Source organism: Eufriesea mexicana, unplaced genomic scaffold (assembly GCF_001483705.2).
Source record: "Eufriesea mexicana isolate 0111107269 unplaced genomic scaffold, ASM148370v2 scaffold2338, whole genome shotgun sequence".
NCBI classification, from domain to species: Eukaryota; Metazoa; Arthropoda; class Insecta; order Hymenoptera; family Apidae; genus Eufriesea; species Eufriesea mexicana.
In genome coordinates, this window is record NW_016910416.1 from 493,894 (window position 1) to 511,670 (window position 17,777).

The 17,777-nt window shown below is 29.6% G+C and overlaps 1 protein-coding gene across 1 annotated transcript in view; it reads right to left on the reverse strand.

Moving 5' to 3' along the window:
- The window catches only part of Y-y (yellow-y), a 10,234-nt gene extending 6,917 nt beyond the window's left edge, over positions 1 to 3,317 (reverse strand). Inside the window, exon 1 of the mRNA XM_017903474.1 lies at positions 3,062 to 3,317. Coding sequence (XP_017758963.1) covers positions 3,062 to 3,317 — 256 coding nt within the window. The remainder of the gene's footprint in view (positions 1 to 3,061) is intronic.
- Positions 3,318 to 17,777: the final 14,460 nt, after the last annotated feature.

Genomic DNA, 17,777 nt, shown 5'->3' on the forward strand with positions numbered 1-17,777 from the left:
GCCTTCATGACTGACAAATCGCGTGACTGACAATAAGTAACCGCGTAGGTGACACGCAGTATTCCTGCCCTTTCAAATTTATCAAAATGCATCTAGCTCACCTAACATTACCATAAAAATTTCGTGAAGTACATAGTCACAAAAATATCATACAAGGGTTACACGATGGAAACTGGTGCGATAATGAGAATAACTTTCTTAACATGTCACCTTTGCGTGACATGATTATGCAATTACTACATTACACACAATGTTTTTGACGTCCTCATATCGCAGAACACGTCGTGAACTATTTTCAGAAGAATCTTAAATATTTGAGATTATAATCGCATTTAATTGATTTATCGTGACACTGCTGAATTTATTTATTAAGAATAAGGTTCTGAATAGATGATCTGTTATAAAGAGATAATTAATGACTATGTAGATTTATAGGGTATATAAGTGAATTGCAGAAGAGAGAATTTATTGTTTGGTATTAAGAATTAATTTGAAAAAATATTTTGTTACGCTTTATGGGGCTGAACAAAATTATTTACGGAAAGTTTATGCAATAATTTTAGACTGAATTGAGAATGAATTGTTAAACTAGCTAATCAAAAATTTTATTTCTAAGATAAAATTTTGGATTTCTTAACTTAGTTCAAATTTATTTTAACATAAATTTCTTAATTTTTTAACTCGCCTTGTAGTATTCTCATCCTTATAGTATAAAATATTTTCGAATCTTGTAACGTATGGACTTTAATTAAAACCTCCTACTATTCCAAACATTTACTCCTAAATTTGTTCAGACAAAAGTAAACTCTATTATATTCAGTTAAAGCTTTTACAATTACTTCTTGAGTATATTTTTTCAGATATATATTACCAAATTTTTTAAAATAGGAGTACACTCCACTATGTTCATAATGTTGCTTTATTATCTTTGTATTAAGCATATTTTCTTGGATCTTTTCAATAGCTTAAATGAATATTCTCATTCCAAACAATTACCATTAATTACCTATTATCCATTCTTCTAAACCGAATTAATGAAATAAAAATTAATTTTGTGGTGTCTATATCATTCTTTGATTGCCTACGTACAGGATTAGCAATAATTTAAACCACAATATTATTACAAAAACAGTTACTATGTGTCGGAAAATTAACTGTATTATAAGAACTGTGCGAGAATTCCATGTATTGTCCATGAAAAATGCAGTTCACAACTTCTCGAGTTCAACTGAATGGAACCTTCCCTTCCTTCCCTAATATTTCATGTTCTCTGTCTGACGTTCCAAGTGAACCTGACACCAAAAGAAAGATCGAGCCAAACAAAGCAGTCGTTGCATCTTACTTAAAACTTAAAACAATACCGACTACGGTGGGCTTTGACGCGTTTGAAAAAGTTTCGGAATACTGGCAAGAGAGACGAGGTAGAAAGGAAATGCAAACGAGAAATGACCAAAGCAGGGTGAGGAAGAAGAAAGGAGGACGAAGAACGGAAGGAGTGCTGAAGCTGAAGATCGGTGAGAAGAAGGAAAAGGGAAGTGATTGCAGGACGAGAGAAAATAAGAATTATGAAGTAATGGAAGAGCAGTCGAAAAGAAATCGTTGAACTGAGGAAAAACTTTTCCAAATTTGAATAGAAATATTTATTGTGTATTTAAAATATAAAAGTAGCCAAGAAATTTATCATTCCACACGAAACAAAAGCAGTCGTGGGAACTAAAAAATTATCCAGAGGCAACAGAAATATAAAGATCAGTATATATAATAGCTTCGAAACGTGAACAAAAAGGAACAAAAAAAAGATGAAAATGACAATAATGAAAGAAAGAGTAAAACGAAACTCAAGGAATGAAGAGATGCGCGAGTATTGAAAATCACTAGAGTTAAGGACCGGAATATGAAAAATCGTGCACGATGTGTCAGCGGCCATTGTCGAACTTTTTATTTTACACACAATGGCCTGGCGCGCGCCAATGTGTATAATAAACATAAAGCAGCGAGAGTGAGAAAAAAGTGAGGAAATAATAGAGCACAGGAGTGAATAAGCCTATTCACCCTGGGTACCCTCCTGGACCGCGGTGCTGAGGGGAGGATTTGGGTTGAAGTGGAGGCGGAGGCCGACGGAGACATAGAAATACCCCATTCAAAACGCTCACGCGGTTTTCGGCAATTTTTGTCGCGAGCCGGAAGTCGAGCAGACGAGACTAAGCGTGCACTGCCCGCGGTGATCTTCCGTACATTGTATTTACTGCAGCTTCCGGTCGCTGATATACGTTCACCTAAGTGTTCGTACTGTAGCTATTTATCTCGATTTTTTTACCAATTCTGTGAATTGCTCTTTGTTTTACAATCTTGAGCAATGGTAAAAGATATGCAAAACGAGAAACGTTTTAACACTATAATAAGCATCAATCCATAACAACAAACAGTTAGTTCGAAAAGCATAAAAATCCTCAACAATGTCAACACGAAATAAGTAATAATTTAAGAAAGTTTTGCGAATTCATTGGATTACTTCAAACGAAAGTAGTATGTGTAAATAGTTTTGACTGCTCGAGTGGCAACGAGTGTCAAGAAAATCTTGTTGAAAAGTGGCAAGTGGAGCGATGACACTTGTATTTAGTTCACTCTGAAGAACGCTACGTGGCGGAATTGCGTTTTGTGTGAGAAGATCCTGCTTAGTATTCGAGCGAATCCTCAATTGCACATTATTTACCGAAAATTTAATAATATTTTGCGACTGTCACTTGCTTATTACCATGTGAGTCTTAAAACAGGACACAATTTCAATTTTTGTTTGCCGTAGTAATTAACTTTTATCTCGAGAGACCGTGAAATAATCGATACATTTATGATTTGCAAAGAGCTCTGTAGTAGAACCAACTACAAATCATTTGCACGACATGTAGTTTTACTTCTCAGTACTTTTTGCAGCAATTGGATTTTCCACAAAGAAACCGCGAGGAAATAATATTATTTCGTATACAAGTATATGATACAAAATATCTCGTATATTGAATTAAATACGTTAAATAGTATTCTAAATAAAATTCGTCCAACTTACCATTCCGCCATCTTGGTACGGTGACGAACAGCTTATTTCTCCAAATCTCTATACCAACAGGTAGGGCATTCTCTGGGACAAATTCCCCTTTCATCATCGCCACTGTTCTGCTCGTTTCATCTGGATAGGCAAAGTCCAATGACCTCCAGAAAAATCTTTCCAACAGAGGAGCTTGACCGAATTGCGAGCCCCATCTTTGAATTCCGTTAACCCTTCCGAAGTACAGGAAACTCACGAAAAGAAGTTCTTGCAACATCTCTATTGGTCCAAGACGGCAACCTCACGACGTATTTAATTCTTCAAAATAAGAAATTTTTGGTTAATTAATATTTAGATATATGCTATCTAATCTTATACGTCTTTTAAACATCTCCTTTAGCTTCTTTGGAAATAGAAATTTCTTTTAGTTCTTATATTTAGTAATTTGATTTAATAATTTTTATCTAATTAGGTTCTGTACCGATCAACTTTTGTCTTTTGAGAATCAAAAGGACTTAGAAAAATTCTATATACACATTGTGTAATGCAAGAATGATGCCAGAATTGGTTCCCTCTCTTCTTTCTTTTTTAAATAACGATTGCAATGGTTGTTTTTATCATCATTCGTAACTATAATTAACACTTGATCTGCAGGAAATACGGTAGATGTTGATATAACCAGTATTACGCGACTGCTGCCATAAATGATTCCATTTTGTTGTTAGTAACCATTACAATTAGTTATTCGATAAAAATTCGAAATAATTCACGACTCATTTAAAGCGAATGCAATATATAATCTAAGTGATAAATAAAAGTAAATGAATATATAAATCAAAAGTGGATCGTTTTAAAACTGCTGTGTCCCGTTACTGTTCGTTACACTTTCCCATATCTGTAATCAACGTCTACTGATTTTTATCTATATTATCCTGCCGACCGAAACTCTCACTTTCATCGACGTCGACTTTGATGAACAAACCAGATAAGAAATAAATAAATACAAAACAAACATCGATAATATGTGCGAAATGATTTGGAGAAACTTTTTTCTATTTGTGATTCTAATTAAACTGATTATAAATTCCTAAACGTTTGTATCGCGGTTTCAATGATTTCGATATTTTAACAAGTCACTTAATTCTCTTACTGATTTTTTAAAACTAATTAGAAATTAATTACTTTTAATAATTATGTTATACGAGCTTTCTGGGAGCCTAACCGATTAGCTCTATGAATATCAAGTGTTCGATTTTTGTAGAATTAAACATTAGTCATGCGTTCCGGATCTGAAATTAGAAGAATTCTGCAAGCTACAATTAATCAACTCGATTTCTAAGTGATTCGTGTATGCGTATAAAGAATTTTATTTGAATACTCATCCTATATTATCTAGAGTAACCAATCGAAATAATAGTGCAAGCACCAAGCTGATATTTCTTAGATGTAGTATACGTAAGTAAGATCACTTGTAATTATTCATTAATCACTATATAATTATTGATTTACTTTCAAATGCGTGAATTTTACCTCTTGAAGAAATGTCACTTTAAATTTTCGACTTACTTTTTCACGTAGAGTCACCCATTTCTATTTCACGTAGAGTCACCTACGCTACCATTGATGGTCACTTTGCAATATTATGTTCAAAACATATTTCTTAAACTAACAATTTTTTGATGTAAATAGTTTTTCATATTTTTATAACAAATAGCGTATTGAACAGATCGATTTTTCTACGAATAATGTGATTTGCTGCAAGTAAATACATGTTATTATCATATGTGTTTATTTGCAGAACAGTTAACTACATCTTTTGAAATTATGTCACTATTGAAACCATTCGATCTCACTTTGATTCACTTTTTACTATATTTGATCATCTAGTTACTCGAATAGTAAAATTGTACATTTACATATTAAAATTGAACACCCTATATATGACAACATACTAATTAAGATTTACTTACGAAGAATATACCTGAACAAAGATTGATATAAATCGTAGTAAGTTTATTTCATTTTGTCTTTACATCTTTCATAGCAATATATGAAGAATTCATGAAGCAATGGAAGTCGAGATTGAGAAACGCAATGATTAAAATTCAGAATTCATCCAAAATTCTATAAAATAACACGAAATTTATCTTCAAGGGTTAATGATTTCAACAGAAGTGATAGAAAATAACGAGTCATTGTATTATATTAACAGATATGTCAAGAGAAATACGAAATTGACGAAAACAAAAATAAATAAATTAAGAAATTAAAAATAAATGGTAGTTTATACGAAGCAAAGTAAATATCAGTTCTCGTATTTGAAGCAATTTACATGATAAATTGCAGAAATTGTCTTTGTATGCGTAAATCTTATCACGACACGTGTTTAAAAGAAATGAATTACATTCCATTTCATTGAACACGAAGTGAAATGAGAAACGGCACGTGCCAGAGTTCGTTATGCTTTCCTGTATCAAAGAGTTAACCTTACCTAAGGATACTAAATAAGACAACGCGATAAAGTTATTCTACTTAACCGGTCGCTTAATTTATGATAATTCTGAATCGAGAAATTCGTACTATTCATTATCTAATTCATGATGACACGGTTTAAGAAGATTCGATCTACAATTTTTTGGCCAAATGGATGATGCTTTTTCACGATATTTGTGATATTTATGGTATTATTTTTTTTTTAGATAAAATTATTCCATTGAACTTCAAAATATTGTTTAATTTTAATTGATATTTAAATCGGAAAAAGATATTTCATTTAGAAAGTCCATTCTTTTAGTCAAGAGGATAACATTGTTTCATAATATTCATAATGCTCGTGAAATAATTTCAAAATAAATGGTTTTAGTTAGTACCTAATTTAGAAAGGAATTATTCCAGTTCATATCGGAATTGCTGGTTTTCATAATGTGCAGTCTACGCATGCTAGTAATGAAAGGTTGAATAATATTTTCTTCGTTAAAATTACGGAAGTATTAGTAACTCGTTCCTTATTTAAAAAATTATTTTCTGAAGAAAATTATATTATTGGACTAGCACTACTGGAGTACATTGAACCATAAAAATTTCATTTCATCTGAACTCCTGAAATAAAAGTTTCCATTTCTACGGAAATTAATATATGCAACATATAAATTGAAAACTAAGTTTCTTTAAATTTCACAATGCTTGCAAAAATTCACAGAATATCGCACATAATACGTAGAATCAAAGCTCAAAAAGAAACCACCAGCTTTCTTCCAAGTTGTCTCACGAAACACGATCCCAAACTCAAAGAACCTCTCTTCGTACTAACACTCTTTAAACCATCATTAAAATCACAAACCAATTTCATCATGAATTCTGTTTAAAACCACAAATTAGTTTCACCTGGATTTTGACAATTTTATATCAGTTACACCATGGATCGGTCATCTATCTAGCGAATGACTTTTTTTCAATTGTTTGATTCTTATTTTTCTCTTTTTCTTCCGAACAAGATGAATTTCGATTTTGCAAGCACAAAAGATGTGTTTGCTACGAGAGACGTACCTCTTGCAGACACTGAACGTTAAAAACGGTAGTCGTGAGGATCGATGAGGGGTTGTCAATGGGATACCGCAGAAGCACTATTTGTAGAAAGTCAACAACGAACAGTGGAAGTAAACTGTCGGTTCCTGCAAATGGGTAATGGTATATATCTACTCAGTTCGTGTAACACGTACTTGCTAAGCGTTGGTGTACACCTTCACCGGTCTATATGCACTCGTTCGAAAATGAATCTGTCGGGTGCAGTTTGCTCCCACTTAGTGAAATTGAAGTGACTTAGTTCCGTAGTGTTCCAAAACTCGCTGTGGAATATGAAATGAAACGACTTAGACACGAAACCGGTAAATTGATATCTAACCTGGAGAAAGGTAATTTCATATAAAGGAGTAAATGAAAAATATCTAAGAATATCATTTGCTCGAAGTTTGACCATTTATGAGGGTGGCGTTTAAACCCTTGGCATTTAAACACGTTGCACGCGTGTGGTATAGTCTGCTAATAACGACAAAAACACTATTATTTGAATCAATTAGTAGACATGGGTGTTTAGACAAGGAATTTTATACAATTTTATTTGTTGTTGATTTTACAATATTTCGGAAAGAGAAGAAAGGAGGACAAATATCAGACGAATAAAGTTAGTCAATAAATAAGTAGTCTAATAAGCTTTATGATAAAAGTATGAACATTTTTCTCTATCAGTTTCATATATAATAATGTCAATTACAAAATATAGATTTAAAGTATGACTTGTATAAAGTTTACAGTTAAAACTAAGTCGTTATTCCGTAATTAATTCTATTCATTTCTAGAATTAATCGTGTCGTACATTTTCAATTAAGGTTTAAATATATCGTTATCCCGACACACTTATCTTCTAGATTATTATTACAGAAGTACGAAAAGTATCGGTGCACGATGGTGTTATTAATAGTAAGGGTAATAATGACAGAGCGGAAGTTATTGGTAACGTGAAAAAAATGGTTCAAGGAATGAAGAAAAATGTAAGATTGACGATTTTGTAATTTTTTAAAGTGGAGTAGAGTGTATGGGATTTGATGTCAGAATTGACAGGAGTGTGAAAGGAAGTTAGTGTTGCGAAAATTGTACTAGATGTAGTAAAATATCTGATGTTTGGGAAAGTGAGATTGTTAACAGGTGCTTGAATTGATTCTATCAAAAGGAAATAGATTTCAGACAATAGATATATTAACGAGGTATTTCATCTTAGCCTCGTATTGCAATAAAATAGAGTAGAATATATGTAGTTGTTCCATGATTACAGTGTCGGATGATTTATATTAAGTACACCATCTACTACAAGTTAATTTACAAGATTCAATGAAAATTTCCACTGCTTCTTCTTTAATAAATTGATAACCACTTATCGTATAAAGTAATTCTTTAAACGATACTCCAAAGCGAAGATTTTAAATATATATTATTTAATGAAATTAGAAAAAATAAGATAAATGTAATGAAAATAATAAAATATAAACACACAATGTTGCATATAATATTACGTACAGTGTAAATAGTACGAATATTATATAAATATAAAAAACAATCACACCTAAATAATGAAACAAAAAATAAGGGAAAATGAATAAATAAAATAGAAAGTAAATAAAAAATAAATAAATACGAAATACATATTTTATATTTCCAATTAATTTTCTTTATCATTAAAAATTTGTTTACTTTAACCTATTTAAAGTAGAAATGTGAACATTTGGGAATGAGAAAGTATGTTAATCTTTCATCATAAAGTTTATCATCTTTATAATATTGTAATGTATTATTTTTTTGTGAAACTTCATTTTTTGTGATAATTATTACGGCGAATAGATGAACGTAATTGCACTTTTATTTGACAATGATTTTTAATTTACTTATTTGAAGAAAGATTTATTACTTTCCAAATTGCATAAATATACAATACATTGTCCTTAATTCTAATTATATTATGCAAATATTTCACAGGTTGTGAAAATGCTATAGTAATTTTGTTTTGTTCATAATAAAGTAAATATAAGTACTATATTTGAAGTTGCACGAAATTGAATGTTAGATTATTGTGAGACTAATTTATATTATAAATGTACATTTAATACGTATTTCATTTATTAAGTACATTTATTAGCTATTAATTACGTTTTTATTAGCTTTTATATGGAAGCATAATAATATGCTCATCTTCGCTGATTAGTTGTATGAAATTTATTATTCACATTTGATTAATAACAGAACTAATTAAGCAATTATGTTATAATTCATAAAGTTGTAAAGACGAGTATAATAATTTATAGATCAATATATCGTAGGCAATAATAGACACAAAGATTGGTGCTCAGATGCAGATTATGAATAAAGATATCAAGAATTGCTTCATGCATTTGCATTTATGCCGTTTGTCACGCGATTGAACTGAACGCTGGAAGTGGAACGATTTTTCCTTATGTAAGCCCTTTCATCTGTTGAAGTTACAAGTTTATTACCAAATTCTTTACACTAACGTTCATTGTTTTATAAAATAATATTTTTCATAACCATAAAATTCTTAAAGATACATCCTCACATGTGATTGTTTAAATAGAAATACGAAGGAAAATGGTTTAGCGCGATCTTCACCAAATCTGGAAAGTTACTATAAGCAGTGAAAGTTGACTAGTTTTTACTGCTTCTATGCGTGGATTGTAACACATGAGCTGTAACATATACATGATCTAGGAGAAGCTTGTAAATGCCATCTTTACTGAAAATTCTTTACATAAAAACAAAAATAAATAATAAAAAATAATAAATAACTTGTAAAAGAAATATCATTAAACAGTAGAAAATTTCGTATACTGTTAAAAAAAAATTGTATACAGATATTATCATGATAATGAAAATTTAGAATTATTTAATTAATTTATAATAAAATTTAATAAATGGCTTTATAATTGTATAATACAAACTAATGATTCACTTTATAATTTCATCATAAAGATTAATTAATGTTAAGACATACGGGGTCTGAAAATAGTAATTAAAATCAATAATTGTTTATTCTAATTAAATGTTATATATTACAGTTAAGAAATTCAATGTAATGTTCACGTTTCATTGAAAAAGTGAGAAAACAAGAAAACTAATTATTATTCTGTAATACGATACTCAACCCACTTTATACTAAACAATTGTGCTTAAAACATTATTTTTCATATAATAAATGTTTTCAACAGATTTTCATCTAACAAATATTTTATAATTAAATTTAAATGACGAGTTTAAATGACGCTCCCTGTATATTGATTTCAGGAAATAGTGGTAGGTATTGCTTTTACTCATCAATTTATGGAATTTAGATCCTATGACTACATACTATTATTTCATTCATATTCGACATGTAACTATACTATTCTACATAATCTGTTACCACGTATTTTCAAATTAAAGTGTCCCAAAATATATAAACGATAGTGTACTTATACGAATACAAATTACACAACTAACTATTATTATCTCGTCACTGTTCACTTTCACGCTTTTCATAACAAACTATACCACGCATTCTAGCTCATCCACTCGCACTTCCAAAAACTTACATATCTACATTCGTGCCATCACTTGATCTCACACACTCGCATTCACGCTAATAAAACCAAATCCACATCATTGTTGTTAATAGAAAGTATTCCCCTTTTTTTCTTGTCTTACTTTTTTTTTTGCTTCGGTGTAATACAAAATTTTAATTAACCTTTTGATTGCCACGTCGAAATCACATGGTTCCCTCAGGACTCCACGGGAGTGCACCGCTAGATGCAAGATTAGTTCTAATATTTTTTTGATGCTCTAATAAAAATTTTTAATTGTTCAATAGGGCACTTTGTATTTCAAAGTATCTTCTAATTAGCGGTTGTATTCAAAGTGCTTTAACTGTCAATTTTCATTTAATGTAGTTCAACTAGTTCAACCACCGTGGCGTCACAGGAGAAACCATGGTCGATCATATGACCAACGTGGCAGTCAAAGTGTTAACCCTTTGCACTCGGCGATCTTTCCGATACAGAAACATAGTAATTCGAAGACTTTCTGTCATAAAGTCGACGATATTTTCAAAATAGTAAATAAGGAGTACAAATTAACAATAAGTCGTAGAATCTTTTTACTTCGATAGTTCACATGTCGTTGGGCAATTTTAAATTCGAGATGATATAGCGAGATCGTACAATATCGTATAGCATTTTATATAGGTAGTTTTGGTTAATGTAAAAATTATTCGCAGGATCATTTACCGACATTTACAGACACCGGGTAATCAACCGAAGGAAGTAGGTAATTATCCTTAATTTAATTTTAATGTATTATCTATCAGTTATTTTACCTCATGAACTTATGTACATAAAAATTAAAATACTCGATTATATGTTATTTTATATATTATATAAAACAGAATACAAGATTAGAAATTAGTTACATAAATCGCACGTGCCAAAGCATTTTTAATGCATCTGTAAATAATCACACTGGTTTCATGAATCTAATAACATTTACCCCTGAAAATTAGTATTCCATATCAACTTCTCATCCACCACGCTTGATTAACACATTTATTGCTTCACTATTCTGCTTTTTGTTCGCGATCCTTCAACATAGTTCAACCCCTTCAACAAGCCTGCGTGACGAAGCAGGAAGATTGGAGAATTTGATTATAGTATGTCAAAGAAAGAGACAGCTCTGGCGTGCTACTAATTATTCGAATTCCATTGAACGAGGTTCTAGAGAAAATACAAACAAAGTTTAATTACTGTCAAGGGAGCATAATATCCGCAAGTTTAGGCGTGTTCGTTGAACTCTGTCCTAACTTTTCGTACACTGTGTATGAAAATGAAAAATAATGAAAGGCAAAGGAAAGTCTGTACTGTGAAATAAATAGATAAGATAAATTTATGGAATACATACATACATAAAGATTCGTGAAACTTAACTTCGTTGAAGAATTTTATGAAAGAGTTGTTTATATAAATTCAATCTATTCAAGTTTTCTAATATAAATTTCGAAAATTTCGAAATTTAGTTTCAACCCTTGCCTAGTTAAGAAAGAGCATTAAACATTATATGCTTATACAATTATACCTCAAACATTCTAATTTACTTTTCAAAAATTACAAAATAAATGAACTCACACGTAGTTAAAAATCATTATAAAAAATTCCAGACTTAAGAAATATTATTACGTATTATGACACAATTGTTACCAACAAATACGAACTAATTTGTCACGGTTATTTCGACGAAATATGCAGTAGGTTGTATAGAAAAAATTTTCAATTCCATTCGTAGCGTGCACACGCCATTATTGAAATATATTCGAGAGACAACTGGCAGAATGCGGAAATAAAGGTCAGCGTAAGCTCATTCGGGAACGCCATTCGTTAACGTTAACGAGACGACGACAAAAAGGTAGGAACGTTACGCGTGATCGGCACCAAAAGGATAAATTTCCAAGCGGAGCTCGTTATCTTCTCGCGTCGAGTGACGTATGAAATTGTATTTAGCCCTTTTCCTCCGTTCCTCTTCCATGGTCGCGTTCCATTAATCACAGCGGAAGCCCTTTGCGAACGGTGCAATCAATGTTTCTCGAAATGAGTAATTGCCGTGCCATACTGCTTGTGCGCAAAAAAAAAGCCGTAATTTCACTTTAATTGCATCTGAAGTGGTATGCGAGGCTATGCATATCGATTGATCCTGGTGCGTGTTAAATGTACATAAGTATCTATTCGGTATCTGGCTAATCATAGATGCTGAGATCAGATGTTAAAAAATAACCAATTTTTTTTAATGGTAAAGACAGATACAAATAAAAGAGACGTTGAAATTAAATATATTTATGTGATTAGATTGATGCACAAGTGTTCGAATGCTTTTTACTTCAATAGCTACTTCAGTAAACGATAGTATAGGGATAATAAAATAAAATACGGAGTAAAATAGAATTGGTCTTTATAATAGAAATAAATAAAAATGAAAACAAAATTTCGAAAGTATGGGATATTTAAAAATTTGGAGCTATATTATACTACGTAATAATATAGTACATTTTATAGGTAGAAAGAGATGGAAATGAAAGGAAAATTGTAGAAGCAGAATTTTGTAATAATAACATGATGTTGAGCAGTATACATGAATATTCAAGTCTTTATTATTATTCTGTGTAGCGTTCGTTTGTTATTTTTATTAAGTATTAAAAGTATAGAATTTTCAACAAATTTATAAAAATAACAGAAATGTAGAACTAAAAATAAAGATATAGAATTTTTTACAAATAGAAAAATATAGAAATAAAAGAAAAATTTTGAAAACAGTATTTTTTTAGATATAATTTTGTATAGAGTTATGCATTATACAGGAGAATTCGAGTTCTTACATATTAGAGTGTTTATTACATTTAGTAAATAAGAAAAACAAGAAGCTAAAGGTAAAGTACATAATTAATAAAGAGAAAATAATTTGAAAATAAAAATAAATTAAAAGTAAATAGAAATAGAAATAAATACATAATAAATAAGTAATGTTATAGTATTAAAATTATAGAGCACTACTGTGTTAATAATGAAATCATAAAAATATTACAAATGAATATAAGATATTAATTGTAATCTAATTTTCTACTATAGTTGCATATATGTCTGTTTTGTTTAGCTAAATGATTTCGATATCTTGAATTATTTTTTTTTTCTTATAAATTTTTTATTTATGCTTTCTTCATTGAATTATTTTGGAATTAGCGTTAAATCCTTGAAACCTCCTGCTTGCTATGCATAACATGTTATACTGAACATATAAGTTAAGTACATATGTATATCACTTGTTAAATGCAGCAAATGTATACTTTTGTATACATTAAGCATGGGAGTGTGATTATGGTCATTGCTGTGGCCAAATTAGTACCCATAACCACAAGTAATAATAGCAAAATGTATGAGCATGCTCGAGGAATGACTACCTACTTATATATTTAATTTTGATATAATCATTATATCGTCATTACCATGCAATTATTATATCCTTAGCGTGTAATAGACATATAATGGGCTATGTTAGGTACTATGAGAAGTATAGAATGAATAGATAATGATACTCTTATACATTTACATGATAGCTATTTGCATTTATCAATCTTTCAATTATTATTAGAAGGACCTTTAATATTTTGAAATCTCAGGGTTCTTTTCCTTCTATATCCACCTTTCGTTGCAATGTCACTTTTAATGCAAAGTCATATTGGTTTTCCTATTATTTTTCAAAAATTGTAGAAAATCTGTTTAATCTTGTGATAAATTCTTTTAGTTTGAGCACGCTTATCCTATAACTTTATTTATCGTTTTCTTTAACCAGACGTCATTTAAATAATATTAATCATGACTCTTAATAATATCAATTTTTGATTTTCCTTTCTTTTAATAGATATGATCTGAAAAAATGGTTAATTGATCATCTGTATTTAAATTACATATCTCAATTCAAATAAGTGAAATGTGAACAAAATATTTTGATTTAAAATTTAATAATTCATGTAGTCGGTATATTAAAATATCCGAAATAACTAACTATTCCGAACATTAATTTAGGCTTATAACCATACTACTATGTTTCTATTACATTATATGTTAATCATATATTATATATTCATATAAATATATTCACATAATATTCATTTATATATTCACATAAATTATGTTCTTGGAGCGTGTACATGTACAACAGGTTTTATTAATGAGTTGCTCTCGGGGCATGAAAATACACAAAGCGATTCTTACATATGGGTATCACGCATGCAAATGTAAATTCATACAACTTTAGCTGATACAAGTAACCTTACTAATATTAGCATGATCTCACATTCGATGGGTAAAGGTAACAATTTATTAGTTAATTAAGTTCTAGATAATAAATTGTCAATTAAATTGACGTCAATTGATATCAGTGCCAGTTAGATTCTTTCTAAATACTATTTTATTGCCACTATTTTATTATGTGTAATAATTTTTAAATAGTTAATGTTTAAATTACTTTATTTGATATTTGTTTAAGTAATATTATATATAAGCTATATAGAATCATAATTATAAATAGAATAGATTTTGTGTTGTCATATTGACACTTACCTGAAGTTTGAAAGATTACATTCTATTGTTAGTTAATTATTAATTCTAGCATGAAAGTGTCTAGATTTCTGAATATTTTAGAAAATACAATACTTTTATTGCAATAGTAATCAAGGGTAAATATAATCCTGTCATTGTATGATCTTATTGTGTTTTGTTACACAAGATCATCTGCAGATCTAGCTTTAGACATTCATACTCAAAAAATACACATTTTCATCCGCTACAAAATGTAATTATAAAAATACAGATTGTTTATGATAAAAAAAAAATATTAGCAACAACAAGGAAAGAAGAAAAAATTTATCTTCTGAGGATTCTTTTGAAATATAATTCAAATAACGCCATGATTGTTTTCCGCATAATAAGGACAAAGAATGTATTTAGATGACCTGCAATTGATAAGAAACAGCAAGTAAGTGCTTTCTTCCCTCTTTCTGTTGACTCACGTATGTACATATGTTGAAATACACAAAAAACTAAGTTACTACTTATAGTGACTACTATACTATTTATAGTACTTATCATTGACCAATTTAATATTTCCAGATCATCAAAGTTACATTTACCATTTACTAGTTCGTTATTTTCAAATTCATTATTGGCTAACTCACCATCTTCAAATTCATCAGTGACCAATTTACCTTCCCCATTTTTCATCTGCAAATTTTTAAGATAAACGTGAATATCTCTAAATGATTTCGTTTTCCTAGAAAGTACGAGTTACAAAGTGAACAAAACACTTTCATAAGATTGGTAAAATAAAGTTGTCAGACTAGCTAAGGCAGGCCCCAGCATGATGAAAGCAAGTTGCACGCAATAGTCTAGGGCAGCAAAAGTCGAGAATGGAATTTCACAAGATATTTGTGCATGTCTCATCTGAAAGCGGTTTGCAGTATGACGTAAATGAATTGATCACGTACATGACGTTTTGGGTGAGCTTTGCGTGAAGGGAACCGTGGAAATCGTGTAGCGTGCTTATAATCCACCCTTAACGCGTCGCGGATATTCAACAATCAAATTATTTGCACATGTGTTTGTTGGTGTAGAGAGTAATACTTAAATGCACGCGTGTAAGTAATTAATGGACCGTTGCGTTTCACCTAGGTAATTGTCTGGAACTATAACTACTGGATACAGGAATTACCACTTTCGCGAATATATTTTATGGAATTAATATAGATAAAGAGATAAAATATTTGTCTATTACTATTACTAACAAGATAGAATGTACAAAGCATCTAATTTTAATTGATAAATTTAAACGAATTCCTCAAACTACTACGAAAAATGTTCTTGATCAAATCAAACGTAATAATACTTATTCTTTCGTTATTTTCTCCTCAATAATACAGAAAAGTTCAAATGACTTTCTAATTATTATTTCCATTATTATTTCTAATTGTATTTAATTACTATTACTATTATTTTTTATTATTATTTAATCATTATTTAATTATTATTATTAATTACTATTTCAATTATTATTATTTTATAATATATAGATTGAACATTCTCATGTGTTTTATGCTAGTACTACAGCATTTTACATTTAGAAAATTGCAACAATTTTATACAATTTCGTATTATTGCTTCTGGCCGAAAATTTTACCTCTCATTAACTTTATTTACTACAGATATCGAATTAACATTAATAAATGAGCAACAGTAATTTTATTTCAAACGTCAAAAACCTATCTGCATTTTATGTCGTGGTCTAAGATATTCGATTCTTACATCTATCATTCTGTTATGTAATGAATTTATAAGTAATTTGCATTAATTAATTACAATTATACACCCTATATGTAAGTATATCTTAACTACCTCCAATTGATATATCGCAAACTTGAAATGAAATTAAATGTACAGGAAATAATTTAAAGTAATAATTTACTGAATATAGGAATATTATTATTAAAAAATGAAATTGTTTAAGGAATTGAAACCAATATATAAAGGCTGAGATATTCATCTTTATATTATTATCATTCGATAGAAGATAAAAACTAATTTGTAAATGCACATATTCATAATTAAAATTTGTTATATTTCTATAACTGTTTAATTAAAGTATTCTTATTCTTGCATTAATTTTATAAAACAAGCTAACTGGTAGTTGTTATTGGTAACGAGTAATAAATATCGCAATCTTACGAGCCTTTTTAAATTAAATTAAAGTATTTATTGAATTTAAAGTGAAATCAATTTTTCCTTCTAGACTATCCTTTTCAAGAGACTTCAAGTAAGGAAGAGTAACATATAATTACCAAAATAACATCCATATGTACTTTTTAAATTTCTTATAGCTTCCATTAATAATTTCTGTTAAAAACCTCACTTGTTGTTAAAAGATTTACGTAAATGATAATCAGTGATGATTATCATTAATCTTCTCAGCGAGAAGTAATGGAAGATTAAATTTCGAAATGTTGAAAATTTTACGCGATTTAATCACAGAATATTATCTTAATTATTTTTACACTTCATTTGGCGTTTTTCTTAAATTATCTTTTCATATATTTTTTGAATATATCTAGTTTGTAAAATTAATTAATTAATTAATTAATTTTTACTTAGTAGAGAGTGATAGATCTGTAAACACTTTTCTGGAGAAAATTAGGCGTCATGAAAGTCCATACAGTGAATAAACGTCGTCCATGGAAGATTCAATGAAGAAGAAGGAATAGATAGGAATTCGAAGATTTAAAAAGTAAAAAATAAAAGAGGTACTTTCTCAAAATGTTCACAACCGGTTAGTATATATCAAAAATACAAAATTCTTTCAAAATCCATAGCCAATTATCTGAACAAAGCGTAGATAATACCTAATCTACTAATTTTAGTGGGATGACGAAGATAATAACGTATAAACGTTATAATTCTACATTTCTTTACATTAGCTCTATATTCTACATCTACATTACAATTCTAGATAACAATTCTATCTCAATGTTACTTTCATCGAAAACAAGTGCATACTTTTAGTAATTGCAGGAACAAATGGTCCGTGACCAGTCATCTTCATCAGTTTGACAGTT